This window comes from Octopus bimaculoides, chromosome 26, assembly GCF_046866305.1.
Source record: "Octopus bimaculoides isolate indiv1 chromosome 26, ASM4686630v1, whole genome shotgun sequence".
Classification (NCBI taxonomy): Eukaryota; Metazoa; Mollusca; class Cephalopoda; order Octopoda; family Octopodidae; genus Octopus; species Octopus bimaculoides.
Genome location: NC_142953.1, coordinates 10,803,415 through 10,824,811, shown reverse-complemented (window position 1 = coordinate 10,824,811; position 21,397 = coordinate 10,803,415). Strand labels below are relative to the sequence as shown.

Below are 21,397 nucleotides of genomic sequence, written 5' to 3'. Positions count from 1 at the left end.
AAAAGACTGAAACAAGTAAAAGAGTATACACACACACAATCAGTTCTTAGATTGGCCACTGCAAAGCATTAAATCTTCCAATTCCCACAATAAATAGAATTTCCAACTCTTACAAATGAATTGGCTGCGTTAACTTCTCTCTTGGATGTAGCTGTATTACATACAACCTGCTGGGCTGAAATTTGAAGCCAATAACAGTTTGCACAATACAAAGTGAAGTAGTCCAGAAGCCTACAAAAGCAAAATCTCCATTTTCGCAATAAGGTGGGTGTTATTTTGGAATTTCCTTCTATGGTAAGGAGTCCTCTCACTCCCAGCTGTTGGGTAGCCATTGACTCAACTGAGTTCATCTGTCCTTTGACAAGTTTTTCCGTTTTTCATTCTCCAGGATGTTTTTCATCCAACAAAAACCATCCTTCTTAACAAGCAAGCTTGACAGGGTTGTCAGTTTTATTGCCAATGGCCCGACCCTTGCAAACAGTTGTACGGGGTCACATATTACCAGTAGCATTATGGCCTGACACACACACGTCAATCAGTGTCTCTACATTATCCATATTTCACTACATCAAGGTTTAGCGACTTCCAAAGAAATAATTCTACTGTCATCATTACCATCACTACCAACTTTTCCCCCTCATACACACGCCTTCAACCTAGCCACAAAAGAGATCCTAATCAAGAAATGCTGTTATTCAAACCCTAGAAGAATTCATTTTATAAAATTTGAGAGCTCCTTCTCAAAATAAACAAACAAATGAATAAAAACAACAAAAAACATCTATTTAAAATTGATTGTGAAATTCTTTGAAGCATTTGAACTGCCGTACACATACACTATCTCCTCATTGTACTTAAGGGAGACATATTTTATAAATGAAGATAACTTAGCTGCTGTGTATGATGTGGTGAGACATATTCAGAATTTCGAATCAGTAGACCAGCAAGATCTAATGGAAGTATATTACAAGATACTGAATGTGATGTGTGTGAGGAGTATATACATCAGTGCAGGCATGGCTGTGTGGTAAGAAGCTTGTTTCCCAACCACATAGTTCCGGGTTCAATCCCACTGTATAGCACCTTGGGCAAGTGTCTTCTACTAGAGCCTGGGGTTAATCAAAGCCTTGTTGAGTGGATTTAGTAAACGAAAACTGAAAACGTGTGTATATGAGTGTGGTCTATGTGTCCATGTTTGTCCCTCACCACCACTTGACAACTGGTACTGGTATGTTTGTTTGTGTAGCTTAGCAGTTCAGCAAAAGGGACCAATAGAATAAGAACCAGGCTTAAAAAGTAAGTACTTAGGTCAATTCATTTGACTAAAAAATTTTCTTGCGTGGAGCCCCAGCATGGTCACGGTCTAATGAGTGAAACCAGTAAAAGATAAGATATATTACAGAATTCAGACATATATTTATAATCAAAAGATGGAGAGAGCAGTGTCAATACTCTCATTGTATTGTGTATACAGTAATCTCTCGCTGTATTGCGGTTCACCTATCATGCACTCAGTATATCGCAGATTTTTCTGGCTAATATATGAAAAATCCTTTTTCCAGTCTCCTCAATATATCCAGGTTTCTGCAGCCAATACGTATTTATATTTTTTTAGATTTTAATTATTTCTGGGGGAGGTTTTGGAATGTGACACCCGCAATAGTTGAGGGATTAGTGTATAATGAAAGTATACATAAATCCTCTTCTTGCATTAACTATTACCTCTCCCCTCCTTTCTTCAGGTTGATTCCCTAAATTTTCAGCAGGTAGTTATTATATTGATTTATTTCTTGTGGAATTCAGCAGAAATTCCACAGTAATGCAGTAGGAATCCAGCAGGAATGCAGCAGAAATTCAACAGTAATACAGCAAGAATCCAGATGGAATTCAACAGGAATTTCGGAATTCTTTCCAACCTTCAACAACTGGTCAACAGAAAGAGGATGGTAGGAGGGGGAGAGAGAGAGAGAGGCAGGAGTAGCAGTGATAAAAGTGGTGGGAATGTAATAGTGAGAAAGGACTGTAGTAGCAGTGAGAGAGAATAGGAGGAAGAGCAACAGCAGCACTGTGAGTGGAAGCCAGAGGAAGGGACGATGGGGGGAGGCAGTGGCAGTAATATACAAGAGCAACAGCATTAATATAAGAAAGAGAGAGGAAGGAGGAGATCAACAGTAGAGGGGAGAAATGAGAAGAGCAACAACAAAAGTACAGGGGAGGAGAGGGAGAGTAGCAGTACAGTACAAATGAAGGAGGGGGAGCAACAGCAGCAGTATAAGAGGGGGGGAAGGGAGTACAGTATTAGCGTGCATGTAAGCAGACGACATGAGGTACCAAATGCCATTGTTGTGAGAAATACTACATTCATATTGTAACTATGTCATACATGTTGGTGTCATTATTACAATCAACAGCTACACACATGTATAGTCAAGTGCAATGTCACAGACATACACGAATGCACAGATTTGCACATTTACACACACAATATCCCATCGATAACCAATTGTTTTCAGGAATGTCTTGAAGAAGAGGAAGAATGGAAAACAGAAAGAATAAGGAGATGGGGGAAGGAGCGGGGAGGGGTAGGGTGGGTGCAAAAACATAGAAAAATTTTTACTGTCTTTGAAAAACCTGCAGAGTGGAATGTGAATAATTCTTGGAATCTATGACAAGGACCATTGAAACTTTGGTATGGTAGAGTAGCAGAGAAGAAAGGAAGGGGTGGGGGGCACTATGAAGTTGTGACAGTATATGATTGAACATACAGTGTGTGTGTGTATATATATATATATATATATATATATATATATATATATTTACATATGTACGTATATATGTGTGTGTGTGTGTATATATATATATATATATGTATGTATATATACGTGTGTGTCTGTGTATATATATGTATGTGTATATATGTATGTATGTATATATATGTGCGTGTATATATGTATGTATGTATATATATGTGTGTGTATATACATATATGTACTTATGTATATATATATATATATATATATATATATATATATATATATATATAATAATATTATTAGGGACAAAATCCAAAATTACAGGTAAAAAACTCAATTAAAATCAATTTATAAAAAATTAAATTGAGCCTTATAGATAAAGTATATATAAAATATATATAGTTTTAGGGAAAATAACCAATTTTCAAGAACTCATCGATGAAAATCCACTATCACATATAGAAAAATTAATAATTAAAAGCACAATAAATGAGTATAATATAAAGTAAAGTAAATATCATAAGATAAATATAATAAAAAGATTACACGTGTTTCATAACCAATTTTCAAATAGAAAAGAAATTTAAATCGATTAAAATCAATTGAAATTATCTAAAATAAGTTCTATTCAAAAATATAGCTACTCGTCAGATCGTAAGTAGAACAATAATTAGATATATATCTCAACCAACAATAAGTACCAAATGAATTAATATGATATACTTATTATATAAAGATAGAAAAATTATTTAAAAAATATCATAATATCAAAATAATAACCATTCAATAATCATCCCTTCATCCATAATAATAACATGTATATTATATACAAAAAACATCTTACCTAAATTATCATTGTTTTAAATTATCATTGTTTTAAATACAAGTTGAACGAAGTTTAAGTTTAAAATAATAATGAAGATAAAATTAGTACATATTTAACCGGTGTAATAGTTAAAGCTATACTATTTAAAGCTAAAGACGTTTATTTAATTATGATTAAAGATCAATTGAATAATAGAAAAATACAAGATTATTTATTTCTACAAACGTAATAATAAAAAATATGAATGAAAAAATTATGAATGGAAAAAATTATGAATGAAAAAATTAGGAAAGAAAAAATTATTAAGAATAAAAGGTTAAACTTTATATATATATACAAAGTTTTGATTTAAAAAAAACTTTAACGATATTATAAACTATAAAGATTAATAATTAATCAAATAATATTAATCAAAAATAATCGAAAATATATCAACACTATTCCAATCGAAGTTCTAATATTATGTTGAAATGAAACTATAACTCCTAAATAATATAGTGTTAAATAAGTTATCTATTAAAATAATCTATAAAGAACCAAATGAATAGTATAAAAACAAGAATACATATTATTTTCAAATAGTAGAAAATCTTTAGCAAAGTGAAAACAGTACTTATCCAAATTTTTCCGTAATTCAAACTGAAAAACTAAGACGTTATCTAATAGCTATAGCGTTTTAAGCAAGAGTTCGCGCGAAAATACTACGTTAAAAAAGAACGTTAAAATAGAGAATAGAATACGAAAGCATGAATGAAATAATAATACTTAAATAAATGAATGAAAAATTTAAAATTTATATAACTAACAACATAAAAAGAACAAAAAACTATAGTTATCTTATAAAACATATTAATAAATATTAAATTCTAATATATAATAAATAAATAAAAATATATATATATATATATATAATAATATTAGGGACAAAATCCAAAATTACAGGTAAAAAACTCAATTAAAATCAATTTTTAAAAATTAAAATTAAATTGAGCCTTATAGATAAAGTATATATAAAATATATCGTTTTAGGGAAAATAACCAATTTTCAAGAACTCATCGATGAAAATCCACTATCACATATAGAAAAATTAATAATTAAAAGCACAATAAATGAGTATAATATAAAGTAAAGTAAATATCATAAGATAAATATAATATAATATAATATAATAAATATAATATAATATAATATAATATAATATAATATAATAAATATATTTATCTTATGATATTTACTTTACTTTATATTATACTCATTTATTGTGCTTTTAATTATTAATTTTTCTATATGTGATAGTGGATTTTCATCGATGAGTTCTTGAAAATTGGTTATTTTCCCTAAAACTATATATATATATATATATATATATATATATATATATATGAATGTATGTATTTATGTGTATGTATATATATATATATATATATATATATATATATGTATGTATATATACATGTGTGTGTGTGTATATATGTATGTGTGTGTGTATATACATATATACTTATGTGTGTGTGTGTGTGTATATATATATATATATATATATATATGAATGTATGTATTTATATATGTGTGTATGTATGTATGTATGTATGTAGCCTGTAGCACCTTCCATGCTTTGCTTAACCTCTAGTACCTTCCAACTTTTTGGCTAACATATAACAACTTCTGTTCCTTGCTAAAATGTTGACTCTCTCAATAAGTTTTGTCAAAAATATAGCAATTTGCAATGCCGATTTGTGTGTGCATTCATGCACGTGTATAATAGTTTCAGTGCATTTAATGTTAACCAAAGAATGCCTTTATGTTGCATAATAATATGAATGCTTTAGATTTGACAACAACACCTCAACAACTACACCTGTATCTCAATCAGGATTTAGCCTTTTAGCATCTAAACTGGCCATATCCAGCCCAAATATTTTACCTGTTTTATGTTCAAAGTGACCAGATCTGGCCTCTCATACCGACCCTACATTGTCATTTATAAAATAAACAATATTGTTGAAATCTCAAAGCTACAAGACAATACGTGATTAAAAACGTGTCTATATAAGTCTAAATCATCTCATGCTTTCTGTTTGTTGCTTTTTCTTTTCAAAACAACAGAGTTAGATTTGACTGTCATTTCTTGCAGGAGGAGCAACCAGATAGAGACAACCTAGTATGACTCATTTATGGTTTGATTTAACTATAGCCCAACAATGAGAACAACACTGCAAACAAGTGTACTTAAGGAAGATTTGACAAGCAGACAGAGGCTGGCCTTGTGTAACTCATTTAAGGTTTAGTTTTTATCTATGACCAGACAGCAAGAACAACACTGCAGACAGAGTAAAACAAAAACGTTTTAAGCGGATAGCTGTTGAGAGATTGCCTTAGAGAGAGCCGCAAAATTTGAATCAAGGTGTGTAGCTGTGACACTCCTTCCTCAATTGACATTAAAAATCTAGTCTAAAATTCAGAAACTGGTGCTTCTTTTCACTTTGAAACCATCCCAAAAGATTTCCGCCGGAAGGCATCTGTTTGTTGTTGTGGCAAAAAAAACGTTTGTAACAACAGATAGCTGTTAAGAGATTTGCCTTAGAGACAGACACAAAATACTTGACGATTAGAAGAGATTTTAAGTCAAGAAGGTGTGTAGCTATGACACTGTCGAAAAACATCCTATGTCCTTTACACAGCTCCAGCAAACATATCAAGAGGGGTCAACTGCCAGAAAAACTGATATTTTTTGATGAAATCTTCAACTAATACCTTTCAGAGTATGTAAAAAAAAAAAAAAAATTGGTGAGCTCGCACACATACTTACTGACACACATTACATATATCTACAAAATGAATCTTGAAATTTCAAATAAAATTGTGATGTGTGTCAGTATGCATGTATGTATATATGTGCTCACCATTTTTCTTTCAACATCACAGTCCAATATAATTCTAATCTACACACTCTGAAAGGTATTTGTAGAAAATGTCATTTAAAAATACCCATTTTTCTGAAAGTTATGAGGAAACAACTCATGTGAATTTTCTGAAACTCCTCTCATATACTTAAACACTGCTTGGTGCTGAATACACACACATATATAAGACAAGGCATAAATAATAGTCATTACATATTTCTTTATTCAAATTTTCAACAGTAAAGAAATATGTGATGACCATTATTTATGTTTTGTCTTGTATATCACTATGTAAAAGCAGGATAGCTGGAACAATGCTGAACGGTGATGAATTATAATCTCAGACTCTGCCACAAGAATACACAGAGTTCTTTATAAGCTCTGTTAGTACACCAGGCTAAGCAATATTTAGATTAGTAAAGTATTTTGCACAGATTGATAATCCCTCACTAATGACTATATATATGTGTGTGTGTGTGTCATGGTGCTGTTTTTCTCACAGACAGTGCCCAACTGACCCTACTATGTAGTTGACGAAATCAAAAACAATGCGCATGTGTGAAATTAAAAATATAAAATGGTGACAATTCACCCATCACACCCTGTATGTGTGTGTGTGTGTGTGTGTGTGTGTATATATATATATATATATATATGTATGTATGTATGTATGTATATATGAAAGGCAGAGTTGTTAGAGCATTGGAGATATTGCTTTGTGATATTCACTCTGACTTTCTGCACTCTGAATTCAAATCCCAGCGAGGCCACCATTGCCTTTCATTTTCTCAGATATTTAGCAAAATAGTGACAACTAAAGACATGTTTTCAGTCTTATTAAACCTAATCAGTGGAGTGTAGTCTAGCAATGAGTAAAATGTAATTATTGAAGTATAGTTTCAGTAAGTACATTCTTTATTTCCTTGTAATGAAATTGTGATAAATAAAGATTTGTTAATCATATATTATCGTGACTAACAGGAAAAAAAAGTACTGAATTATAAAGGATCCGCAAGTCTGAATTTTAAACCAATGGGAAAACAAACAGGATGGTTTGGAAAAAAAGAGGCCAACAATTTAGTCAAAACTTTTTGAAGTAGTTTTGATACAATGAAGTGTTTCTTGATTTTTTTAAAACAAGTTCAGTGTATGATATCCTAATGTACGAAATGATGGTGTGTAATACAACACACATACCATAATAGATGGGAAATGGAAATAAAGACAAAAGGAATATATTACATTTCATTTGAACATTATAAATAATAATTAAAGTAATGAAACAAATATTTTATTAATAGACAATGCATGATTTGTACACAATGGCAACACAATCTTGAAGATAAGTGGATCTCTATCTGTCCATCACAACATCTATTAGAGGAAGGGAAAGAAGAGGAGGAATCAAAATATACGTCACAAAGCATTTTTAGAAGAGGAGGAAAAGTTGTTAAGAAAGGAATACAGTGTGAGAGAGAGTGGGGGGAGGATACAGATAGATAGATAGACAGTGTTGTCACCATAGTAATTAACAAGTTTTGATTAAAAACATGGGAATTTTTAAGTGCAAGCCTATCAACACAACACAACACAGCTTTCGAAAACAATTTTCATTATAGGATAACAATATAGTTATTGTTTTGGTTGTTTGTGTGAGTGTGTTTCTGTTTATCTTCAAAACATAGAGACATATATTATTTACATTTGATGGATATTTACATTTGATGGATATTTGTCCTCATTTGAAAAATCAAATGGCTATGGAGGTCCACCAGAATGAAATAGTAATTAAAGGGATCCTCTAGATCTAATTTCAAATATTTACGCTGTGTATGTACGGGCATATGTACGTACATACACACATACATACATACATGCATTAGTTTGTTGTTGGTTTAGGACTGACCTGGGGTTAAACAACAACACTCAACTGCATGTTAACAATAATCCAGTTCCAATTATAATTTTTCAGAACTATTAAACCCATCTTAGAGGTGAAAAGATTTCCACTTTAAGCCATATTCCAATCAGTTTAATCTCTGATAGTCATCAGGTGTCTTATTCCTTTTTGGATGCATACAATTCAAACTAGGAAATAGGAATCTAATCTGGTACTATGCCTATATGCAAGAATAAGACACCTGGCAACTATCAGAGACTAAACTGATGGAAATGTAGTGTAGATGTAAATATAAACTCTATAGATAACGAGTTTTAACCCTGTATGATACTGTATACACAACTAGAAATAAGGCACCTGATGTTTAATTGAAAAGTAATTTAGTTGCAAATATAGTCTAGAGATAACTGGTATTAATTCAGTTTTGTGCTATGTACACACCTAGGATATATATATATATATATAAATAAAAGATACAAGGGGTTTTCGTCAGGGTGACTCAAACTAATAGGTATGTGCTCTGAGTGCTAAAACTGGTATACCAGTAAAATTCTAGTTTGAACTACAGTTGAAGATGTGGTTTTATGACTGCCTTTCTAAAGCGGTTAGAAGTGGTTTTCCCCTGAGCCAGTGGGTAAGATTAAAGCAGAAATGAAAAGGCAAACCGTTTGGCAATACTTGACAAGGACATTTAATTTAGTATATAATAAAAAGGTTTACGTAGTCCCTAACAGCTGTTTCTAGAATATCCCAGCCATTGGAACGTTGTGTTGAATGAAGATTTCATCAGACAGTGGAAGAATATTCCTCAACAATGATATTATTGTAGTTCATTTTGTCTAGAAAGGGTTTTTTTTAATTGGATTTCTCTTCCCTTTCTAGACAAAATGAACCCAATGTTGGTTTGTTTACACCTCTGTAACCAACTAGTTCAGTAAAAGTGACCGATAGAATAAGTTCCAGACTGGAAATTGTAAAGTATTAGGATCAATTTGACTAAAGGTAGTGCTCCAACATGGTCGTAGTCCACTGAACTGAAACAAGTAAAAGGTAAAAGGAAAAAAGAAAGGTGATGGGGTAGTAAAAAAAAGATTTTAAGATCTGTGGTTGAGTATCTCATCGCATTGTAACCGTAAGACTCTCTCAACAGCCTGAGAGCATTTGTGCCTCACTAGATTCCAGTGTTTAGATTGTCTGACTGACCACGTAGTGATAGGACGATCTGACCACAATGTCTTACTGCTTATGCAGTCGACCCAAGGCTATAATACAAGACATATTTGCCCAAGGTACCACACAGAAGGGCTGAACCTGGAATCATGTGGTTGGAAAGCAAACTTCTTACCACACAGCCACGCCTGCACCTGTTTACCTAAATTTTTAAAATTAAGTTTGTCTAACTCAAATAGCAGCTAAAAAAAAAAAAAAAAAATGCTTGGATCTTTATGGTTTGACAGCCAACATTTTTTTATGTAGTGTTTTTGGTACCGAAACACTTTCAAACTTCGAATACTTGTATATTTTGTGTTATAGAACAGATAAAAAATTTTGTATTCGACAACTTTAACATGAAATAACTTAAGAAGTAATTTTTGTTAAGAAGGCTAAGAGAAAAAGATGTTTTATATGACACATTCTACCAGTATCCCAAGTTTGAAAGTGTTTCGTTAAGAAAACAAGTGTTGGCTGTCAAACCATAAAGATCCAAAACTACAACAAAAACACCTTTAGTGAATTTGAACCCAAGATGCATGAGTTCGTACTGTCACCCTCCCTATTCTGCATTTTCTGGGTTGTTCTGCTGTGTTCTTTCAAAATGCTTCTAAGTGGAATTCTATTGGTTGGTTCTAGAAAATATGAACCGTTTAACTTGCCAGCAATGACATCAAAACATTTAACGGCTGTTTTACATAATTGGAACATTTGCTGTATCCAATAGCAACCACCGTCGATCTCAGGTCAATGAAAGGTCAACAGGAAGTTAGGGTGAGCCTGACAGAATAATTGCCCATTTATTACCCCACTCTCCTGCCTCTTTCTCCTCATTTTCTACTGATTAAAATGATTTCTTAAATAAGCACCACCAGAGTCATTGATGATTAGGCCAGAGGGAGAGAGAGAGAGATTGTTGTTTAACCCCAGGCTAGCTCTAATCGAGATGTTCCGTGATGGAAAGTGTTTTAGTGATGATGATTCCATTTATTTTTCGGGGCTCAGTGTATCTTTGGAGTCAGTTCACTGATCACGATGTTCTTCATTCTCTAAAGATGGTAGTTAGTAAGTTTGAAGATTTGGCTGCTATATCTAGCAGATCGAATGGGCACTTAGAATTTCTCTCGTTAATAATAATAATAATAATTTTGGTACAATGCCTGAAATGTTAGGGGAAGGGCTAAGCCAGTCCTACTACTGAACCATGTATGCTTCTAATAATAACAGTAATAATAATAATAATTATTATTGTTATTCAGTGATCCTGTTGTGTATTACTTGCATTTTCCCATGATTAAGATTTCATAGCTAATTAATAAGTTCTCATTATCATTCAAAAATTTCCTGTTGATAACTAGTTTATTTGATAATTAAGTTCTTATACAATTAAGCTGGTATGTTTATTTTATATAAACAGACTGTGTTTTACCACAATTACCACCACCACCACCACCACCACAGTCACCAGTGCTACCACTACCACCACTACATCCTGCCGCACTCCAGTATCAAGTGACACACCTAATGAATATTATATAGAAATATATTCAAATTTCCAGGAATTTTATCCATGTCAGTTGAGATGGATGACCCTTCTCATTTGTAACGTCTACTTTGTCTTCTGTCTGATGAGCCAGAACTGATGAGGCAAGCTGCCTCCATAAATCATTCAACATACTTAAACATCTGGATTGAATCTCCAACTAATCACACTCTATTTTCTTCAGAAAAGAAGGACACATTTGATAATGTAGTCCAAGATGAACTATGCCAGCATAAAAGACAATCTCAGTCATGGTTTTAGAGCACCTTTGATTATAGGCCTACTGGATGAGGATTGACCTGGGCTAAACGTCAAGGAAGAACACATTTGATAATGTAGTCCAAGATAAACTATGTCTAAATACAAGACAGGATGGTTACAAGTGTAGTGCCTTTAATCAAAGATCTGACCTGGAGCTAAATATTAACAACATGCAAGGACACATATAATGTACTCCTCGTCGTCGTTTAACGTCCGCCTTCCATGCTAGCATGGGTTGGACGATTTGACTGAGGACTGGTGGAACCAGATGGCTACACCAGGCTCCAATCTGATTTGGCCTATGTCTGAATAAAAGGAAATAAGAGGAGAGTGCCCATGATATTTGTAGGTCCTGGGCTTTTCTTTCTTACAGCTCTAGCAAGTAGAATATCTTATATAATGGTCACAATAGAACATCTTTAATTATAGACCTGTTGGATCTGTGCTGACCTAGAGCTAAACAACAAAGAAGAGCTCATTAGATAATGTAGACCTAGATGCTCTATAGGTGAGTTAAAGACAGGATGGTCATGGTTAGAACACTTTTGATTATAGGTCTTCAAATAGAAGAAGCTACAATAGGATGGCCGACTAGGAATAGCAGAATACTATACAATAGAAATGGACAGGAAAAAAGTTAGAATTCATAGCAAGAAGGGAAAAAGGGTAAAATCGGAAAGCTTTTTACCTTCCTGATTTTTATTAATGGGGAAATGAAATAATTTGCATCAATACATTAGTTCTTTCCTCAATATGATGTTGGATAAGTTATAAAAAACTTAACCATGGCAACTTGTGGCCACTCCACTTTTTTTTTTAGTCTTTCAATCCTCGAAAGCCCACCCCTGTGAGTAACACTGCTGTATGTGGTCACTCTCAAATTTCACCCACCCAATGACTTTAAAATGAAAGGACATGTTAGCTAAAACACTATATGAGAAGCAGCAACAAGACAGGATGATCATGGCTGGTGTGCCTTTGGACACAGATCTGTCTGTGGATCAGAGCTAACCTGGGTCTGAACAACAAACATTTTCTATAAGCAGCAGTCTTTCATAGAAACACCTCCCACACAGCAGTGGATATACTAGGATGTGTGTGTGTGTGTGTGTGCGCACATATGTGCACTTGCATGTGCATGTTCACTCTTTCTTCTTACCCACCCTACCTTCTACTTACTGTTAACTATATATAATTGGGTTATACTAACAGACATATAGCTTCTCCCAGAAGTTAATTACAGCAAATTACATAGATGATGATGGTGGCTGGCGGTGGTGGTTTTAGTGTTGGCAGAAGTGATTATATTGAAAGTAAATGTTTGCCTTGTCTGTCTTGCCTTCTGCCTTTGTTTCCTCCTTCCTCCTATATCTATCAACTCTATTGGGTCTGGTTATCCATCTACTCATCCGGCCATTTATCCTCTCACCCACCTTTGTCTCTCTCTCTCTCTCTCTCTCTCTCTCTCTCTCTCTCTCTCTCTCTCTCTCTCTCTCTCTCTATGTATGTGTTTAACTACAGCTGTTTTCCTTCAGTCTTAGCCTTGAAAGATGAAGCCAGTCTGATCTTTATCTTTCTAACACACACCCATTCCACCATAATCAACAAAAGTCAGTCAGAGAAGTTCTGGGCTAAAAGAAACACGTGATTCATGACGCATGTGTTGGGAGCAGCTGGAGGTGGACCAACAAGGCATACTTTTGCAGAAATCTCATGTCGGGTTTGATGGTAATGTATAAATAGAGAGAGAGAGAGAGCGCGCACACACACACTCATGTATCTAGTGCTTGAGGGGTAAAAGGATGCAGAGATAGAGAGGGGTGATTATGAGGCTAGTAGTGGTGATGGTGTCTGTGTTAGAGTGATGAGGTATGATTGTGGTGGTGGTGGTGAATAGGGTAGGGTGAAAGTATATCTGCAGGCTCCTTGTCAAAAGGTAACATAACTCTCTTTTTTTCTTTCTGTTTACTTTACTCTGCATCCCTGGTATCTACATATTCTCTGCTTCCCTCTACAGATAAACTATGTTGCAACAAGATGCCCCACATTTTCTTATCTCTGAATACTAGACTCATTTCAAATATTAAGGACAGTAAAGAGTTTTCATTTATCTATTTATTTAGCTTTAAATAAAACCTGCTTTCATGTTTAGAAGAAAGGTTTGGTTGTTTTAATATTTACCTTGAGCAAGAAATGGCCACCCCCAAGCTTTCTGAATGAAATTTGGTAGGAGGAAACTTAAAAAACTAATCAGATGAATTAGAGTTGGGCTCTCAGCCATTTTTTTTACCTATGGACCCCTTTGATTATTATTTCATTCAGATGAACCCTCATAGCCATTGAGCTCTGACATCCTGAACCTTATCTGACCATATACCTGGCTTCCTGAGCAAAATAAGCTGAAAATTGGGTTATTATCAATTACAGCTCTCAAAACAAAAATATCAGTGTTAATAACAATCTGACAGCACAAACACAACAGAGATGCCTACCTGGCTCCTAGTGCCAATATTCCACCTTGGTATGCCAGTCGGTCCAGCATGTTGATCCTCTTTTGATGCAGAGATGAACTTTGCATTCTTGGCAACAGCTGGCTAATTTGACTGCTTTGACTGAATAATCCTTGTGAGGAACACTAAGGTTTTCTGACTTCAATTTGCTTGCCCAAGGTGTCATGCAGTGCGATTGAACCCGGAACCATGTGGTTGAGAAGCAAGCTTCTTACCACACAGCCATGCCTGATCAAATCTACTGAAATGGCTTTGGTCAGCCTGTGACTATATTAGATGGTTGCCCAAGGTGCCATGCAGTGGTAGTGAGCCTGAAACTACAGCCACTCCTATACATTTTTTTAAAATCTCGTTAAATTTATGAAAATTATTTCTGGGCCGAAAGTTTTGTTTATGGCACTTATGAAAGGGATGAGTGCCATACACGAAGCTCTTAGCTGTTGCTACACTTTAGTATGATAATTGCCATGCATGGAACTCTTGGCTCTTCAATCACATTTACAGATGTCTACTGATTATGAAGTATAGACATGTATTTTTGTGTATGTGTTTGTGCATGTGCAAACACAAACAAACACATATACAATCCTGAAAAGACACATCAGACCGGATCCAAACATATCTCTTAACAAAATGCTTTTAAACTATTTAGTGAGAATTTTCTGCCAAAAGGATGTAGAGTGCTGATTCTGAACACGCACAAAACACATTGAACAACCTCAAGGAGTCCCATTAGGAGATGGCTTTGAGGAAACAATAAGAATTAACAGCTGTTATAGCTGTCAATATGCAAATACATACTCCCAGTGATAAACAAGAGAGTTTGCTTCAAGTGTATAGGCTCATGAGGTCAGATCTTATCTGAATTTCCAAGGCATTTAGGGTGTGATTACAAGATTACTTGCTGAAAAGGATACCAGTCTGTTGCAGGAGTGTCCACCGTCTTCCTCTATACCACTGGTACTTATTTACTACTACGCCACCTGCCTTCACCTACAATGAAAAAGGAAGGAGAACATAGAGATGTTCTTTGGTTTAGTTAAGAAAGGTGTCGTTGTAAAGAGCAGGTTAAAGTCCATAACTAAGTGTTCCTTGACTGTTGCTAGTGAACTCCTGCAGGGAAAAACAGAAGCAGGGAGTGAGTTTCAGAGAACTAATGTTCTGGAAAGAAAGGACTTGGTGTAGTTATTAGTGTGGGGCTCTCATGGAATGTGACCAAGTGAGGTTTATTTTTCAACACAGTACCCCTTGTGGTTCACACTCTTCTGCCATCAGTGTTGCAGTGCTTGGATCCCATTGCTGAAGAAGGTGTCATCATGTTAGTAAAAAAAGTCATCAACAGCAGACATGTTGTCAATCACTTCGATACTGCATCCCAGCCAAGCGATATTTTTGTGTTGGGGAACACATGGTAGTCAGATAGGTCCAAACCAAGAGAAGAGAGAAGGCGGTCAACCAGTTCAAAGCCACAGTCATGTGCAATAGCCATTGAAACGAAGGACTTGTGTGCTGGAGCATTGTTTTGATGAAACAAGACCCCTTTTGTTATTTTTCTGGGCATTTGGTGTTGATAGCCTTTCGTAACTGCCAAAGCAGGTTGGCATAGTATTCCCCATTGATGCAGTGTGGCCTTTTTGAAGATAGTCCATAGTCACAATGCCTTTTGCACCCCCCCCCCAAAAAAAAACTGAGGCTGTTACCATACCTGCAAATGAAATGACAGGTGAGGAGGGATTCTTTTCTTCCTCTGAGCTAGAGACAAAGAGACAATCCATGCAAAGTGATGAAGCTTGCACTCATCCTTGGTTATGAACATTCAAGTAAACCAGCTGGATCCACCTCAAACAATGTCAGATTTTCTCTCATGATGTGATCAACTTGGGGTGCTTTTGATCAGGTGTCGGAAGGTATGACGCTCACTAAGCAGAAGCCTTTGTCAATTTTCAAAGAGAAGTCATTAGTAGTTACTTTTGAAGTCTTCTCTGAACAGTCAGATATCAGTCTACAGGAACGAAACAATGCAGTTATTAATAAGAAGATTTGAAATTAATGCATGCAAGATTTCACAGCTCTAGCAGCACCCCTTCATAGTTAGCCATTGAACTTTTCATACCACTCGTGTGTGTGTATGTATGTATGTAAGCGTGTGTGTGTGTGTGTGTGTATATATCTCTTTTACTTTCTCTTTTACTTGTTTCAGTCATTTGACTGTGGCCATGCTGGAGCACCGCCTTTTAGTCGAGCAAATCGACCCCAGGACTTATTCTTTTGGAAGCCTAGTACTTATTCTATCGGTCTCTTTAGCCGAACCGTTAAGTTACGGGGACGTAAACACACCAGCATCGGTTGTCAAACGATGTTGGGGGGGACAAACACAGACACACAAACATATACACATACATACATATATATACATATATACAACGGGCTTCTTTCAGTTTCCGTCTACCAAATCCACTCACAAGGCTTTGGTCGGCCCGAGGCTATAGTAGAAGACACTTGCCCAAAGTGCCACGCAGTGGGACTGAACCCGGAACCATGTGGTTGGTAAGCAAGCTACTTACCACACACACACACACACACACACACACATATATATATATATATATATATATATATTGTTTGGATTGTATAAGTAGTAGGAGTAGCTCCTTCCATATCTTGGTTTCACAAGAGAATTTGAAGAAGGTGACACCATAAATGTGGCCATTGTTGAACAAATTCATCTGAAAATAACACAAAATTCCGTCCCTAACAGAAGAGAAGCATAATTGTTGGTTAAGAGATCTAATTCATCTTTTTCTTTTCATTGCAGAAGTATCCACCAGTAACCAAGGTCTAGCACAATATCCCAAAGAAATTTCCATCTTCAGTAAGTTTCACTTTGTATATTCTTCCATATTTATGGTCTTGGTGTGAGCAGCAACAAAACCTGTTTATCAGGAGGGAATATAGTTGCTTAAAATGACCTCAGTTCATGACTGGTATTTGTTGTTATATTAATGTAGTAGTAATAATTCTTGTGATTGTTGCTGTTCTTATCATCATCATCTTTCCATCTTTTCCTCTACCACTTATCTCTCTTCTCACCTCTCCCCCTCCTGTATCCTGTTGTTGTTTTTCATCAGTTTCATGTCATAAAAGTAGGAGGTAATAAAACAGAAAACATCTGCTCAGTCTTTACAGTTAGGTGACCATCCTGTTTTTATTGCAGGTGAGGGCATATTGTGGATGGTTAGGGAAAATTATGTGTGTGTCTTTTGATCATCGTGTACCACAGTATGGTATAATCCACCTACCTCTAAGTAGGTATGATACTACTTACTGTGATGTACAGTCCAGCAAACATATTCTCAAAGTCATTCCGGCCATGACCATCCACACATAGAATAATAACATATACTGTGATATAGAGCACTGATTTGTCGTTAAGGTGCACCATGGTGTTTCATAAATCCATGCTGATGTTTAAGTTTGATAGACAAGCATGATTAATAAAAGAGTGGCTGTGTGGTAAGTAGCTTGCTTACCAACCACATGGTTCCGGGTTCAGTCCCACTGTGTGGCACCTTGGGCAAGTGTGTTCTACTATAGCCTCGGGCCGACCAAAGCCTTGTGAGTGGATTTGGTAGACGGAAACTGAAAGAAGCCCGTCGTATAGATGTATATATATATATATATATATATGTATGTGTGTGTATATGTTTGTGTGTCTGTGTTTGTCCCCCCAACATCGCTTGACAACCGATGCTGGTGTGTTTAGGTCCCCGTAACTTAGCGGTTCGGCAAAAAGAGACCGATAGAATAAGTCCTAGGGTCGATTTGATTCGACTAAAGGCGGTGCTCCAGCATGGCCGCAGTCAAATGACTGAAACAAATAAAAGAAAGTAGTTTTTCTATAAAATTTCAAACTTTTTAACTTTAAAACAGATTTTTTTCCATGGAGTCAAAATGATTGAGAACCACTGTGATAACCACACAATTGAACTTATTGGACGCATCAGATACAACAGCACAATGCCAGCTTTTGTTCACTTGATGACGAAGATGATGAATAGCACTTGTTTTAAGGAGAGGCATTTGAAGAAAATCCTGGACTATTGACCTAAAACAACATCAAGACTGACAACAACATTAAAAGATAGAAGTGAATCTTCAGTAAAATCAACTTGGATGTACTTTAATCGCCCTAACACAAAACAAATTGATGGTAGCCAGAACAAGTAGAAGTCACCATAGCAAAAAATTAGTGTGTTCTGTCTCCTCTGGTGTATTGTTCTTTTTAAATGTCTCAACACCAACAGTCTGTAATACTAGTAATGTCTGACACAACTGACTGCAAGTAGTCCTATTATTATGATGGCATTTGAGTCATTTCCTTTTTTAGTTCATTTTATATTTAACTAAGTTGTCAGTTTTTTAAAATATAAATAACTCTAAGATGAAATCTGCATGAGAAACAGAAAATAGTTTAACTTTAAATACAGGGTGCATTAAAATAGTCACTAAAAATAATTAGGGGTTGAAGCAAATTAGATAAGACAGATGAGTATGTATAGTTAGGGTTAACATATTTAATGCAGTCTAACTGGAAATAAATAAGTGTGACAGAGATAAATAGATTGATAAGTAGATAGATAGGTAGACATATAGAAAGACAAAGAAATAAATAGGTATGTGGTTATATTATATATGTGTATGTATGTGTATATATATTTATATATATATATATATATAAATTAAAAACGTAAAGTTAAAACAGAACACAAAGGATTCCGTGGTACACGTGTTTCAAGCTTTATACACAAACAGTCGTTGCATCATCATTATATGGGTATATAATTGATAGACAGGATGGTATAAAGCTATCTTCAGCCGCATATATATATATATATATATATATATATAAGGGTGAAAAGCTTCCTAATTCTGAGGGTTATAGTATGCAATTTTTAAAAATGAATTATTTGCTGCTGGCTATGTGAATGCGCCTGCACTTGATTTGAAACCCTAATGTTATAAGGATGTAGCTTGCACGTATGTTTTCAGTACGTGTTATTGCTACATAATTATGCATTGTTTTAGCGATCCCACTGACGAACTACGGACAACAAATTTGATTTATTTGCTCATTAATAGAGAAACTCGAGTTTGGGATTAACTAAAATTAATAATTCCTTTCATTCTAGTGTTTTATCAGTGTGCCTTTAGAATAGAATTATTTTTCATGGTTGGATTTAACTGCCCTTTCTAGCATGTAAAGAGTTTTGCTATAGGTCTTCTCTTTGTGTATATATCTATATGCACTCATATATATAGATATTATATTATATTGTGTGTGTGTGTATCCATCAACATATCCATGTCTGTCTGTCTGTCCTAGACATGTTTCAATCTTATGACTTCATTTGTTTTTGTGTTGGTAATTACAAATCCACTACAAGCATTTCTCATAAGGAAATGTTAGTTATAGTAAACTGGTGTCCTATCTATTTCCCATCTTATTGTGTATTGGGGTAGAAAACTATCTTCCTCATTGCTATACTTGAATAATAGACAAAAAAATTTATCTTTTGTTTCTCTCTCTTCCAGATCGGTCCCACACCCTGCTGCAACAATCCTACATACAATCAACTGATTTCTCATTAAAATCTAATTTAGTGACCACCATACGGTGGGAGTTTGTCGATGATTATGGAGTATGGGGAGTTATGTTTGACTCCTTCTCCATCCCATACACTGATCACTGCACCTCAGACTATTTCTCAATTTGGGACGCATCCGGACGGTCAGTACATTTTACTATTTTTCACCACCTCTTCTCAAAGGATACACCTTTGCAAACTAATACATGTATGCATCTGCATGCTCACACTCACTTTCTCTCTCTCTCTCTCTCTCTCTGGCATACATGCGCACATACACACACACACACACATCTCAAAAGAACTGATTGTGGGTTGTTGCTCTTTTGCTTGCTGAAAATATCTGGGTTCATAATCTCACTAGTATTAATCTTTCAATAATTACAACATATAGAAATGGTGTATCTGAAAAATATAATAAAGCATTATATTAAAAAATATCCTGTTTTGATTAAACGCAAAAGTTTGAATATTGTTACTTACTTTATTAATTGAATTGATATATTCCGTCCTGTTATATACTATATAAACCTCATATACAATAGAGTTACATCAGTATTATTTTCTAAATATTGTTTATCTTTCAGCTGTGATAATCTAAAGACTGTATTTTGTGGCAACCGCATACCCGAGACGTTTATGTCATGTAGCTCAAAGATTTTTGTTGAGTACCATTCTAATTCTCCATCAGAAATCACAAACTTTAAATTCAGAGTTGAGCCTGGACATAACAAAGGTAAACCAAAATTTCTGAATTGTCTGACTCCTTTTTCTAAAACTAAACTTCTTCCCTTCACACTTTTTTTCTAAGTGACTCCCAGAAGCTCATTCCTAATCCTGAGATATATTTTAAAATCTGAAGCTGTTTAGCCCTTTGTAAGAACTGAAATGTCTTTAAAATTCTTAATTGTGATAACTTTATAGCTATATATCATTATATTTCCTTGCTTTCATAATTATTTGACTCAATTGTAGCTTATTATTGCTATAATAGTCTCATTTATGATGTAGTCTTTGGATATATGTACATTTATTAGAACTGTCCCTTATATGTGAGCAGTACTCTAGTATAAATTTAAGATAAATGTGTATATAGTAACAGCACTGTCATTCATGTAAACAGTACACCAATGTAGATAAATATGTATACAATAGCAGTATTGCAATATAGGTCTAAGACTTGAGTTTGGTCAAAGACTGGCAATTGATTGAGATGAAATATTCATTGAGCTGAAGAAGATATTACATATTTGAGTATTCCAACATAAGCCCAGGATGTTTGTGCATCAGCAGTACCATTGTTCCCAGAAATATGAGCAGTACTGTAATATGGGTCTTGCCTGAGCTTTGTTAGCGGGTCAGCAATTAACCTATTTATTTATTTATGTGTTTCAGCCAAGTGGCTGCGGTCATGGACTCTAAATAGGAAACATAGTATTTGTGATGCAGTTTTCATCATGCTATATATATAGCAATGTTATATTAATTTAATAAATTAATTATTATATTTCCTCAGTTCATAAATGTCTCTAAAAATATTATTTGGACAGGAAGTAGATTGTTGTATTATTACAATTACAATGAAAAACATGTCCTGTTTAAATTTATAATATTCTCGTTCCCCCACCCCCACCTCACCCACAATTGCTAAGTCAAGTGCTGTTTGTCTAACCTGAACTTCTATTGTTCTCTATTACAGATGCTGTATTAAAGCGCTTTGAGAAAGGTTTTGTTATGTCAAGGAACTCTGAGAAGGGTAAGAAATGTCTCTTGTTAAATGAATGAATGTTGGATCTTTTAGGTTTCTCTTGGCTCCATATGGTCCCTCATATAACATAAATTT

The 21,397-nt window shown here is 34.6% G+C and overlaps 1 protein-coding gene across 1 annotated transcript in view; it reads left to right on the top strand.

Moving 5' to 3' along the window:
* The window catches only part of LOC106883038 (uncharacterized), a 46,799-nt gene that overhangs the window by 11,872 nt on the left and 13,530 nt on the right, over positions 1-21,397 (top strand). The window contains exons 2-5 of the mRNA XM_014933900.3: positions 16,725-16,781; positions 19,502-19,697; positions 20,142-20,290; positions 21,254-21,310. Coding sequence (XP_014789386.1) covers positions 16,725-16,781; positions 19,502-19,697; positions 20,142-20,290; positions 21,254-21,310 — 459 coding nt within the window. The remainder of the gene's footprint in view (positions 1-16,724; positions 16,782-19,501; positions 19,698-20,141; positions 20,291-21,253; positions 21,311-21,397) is intronic.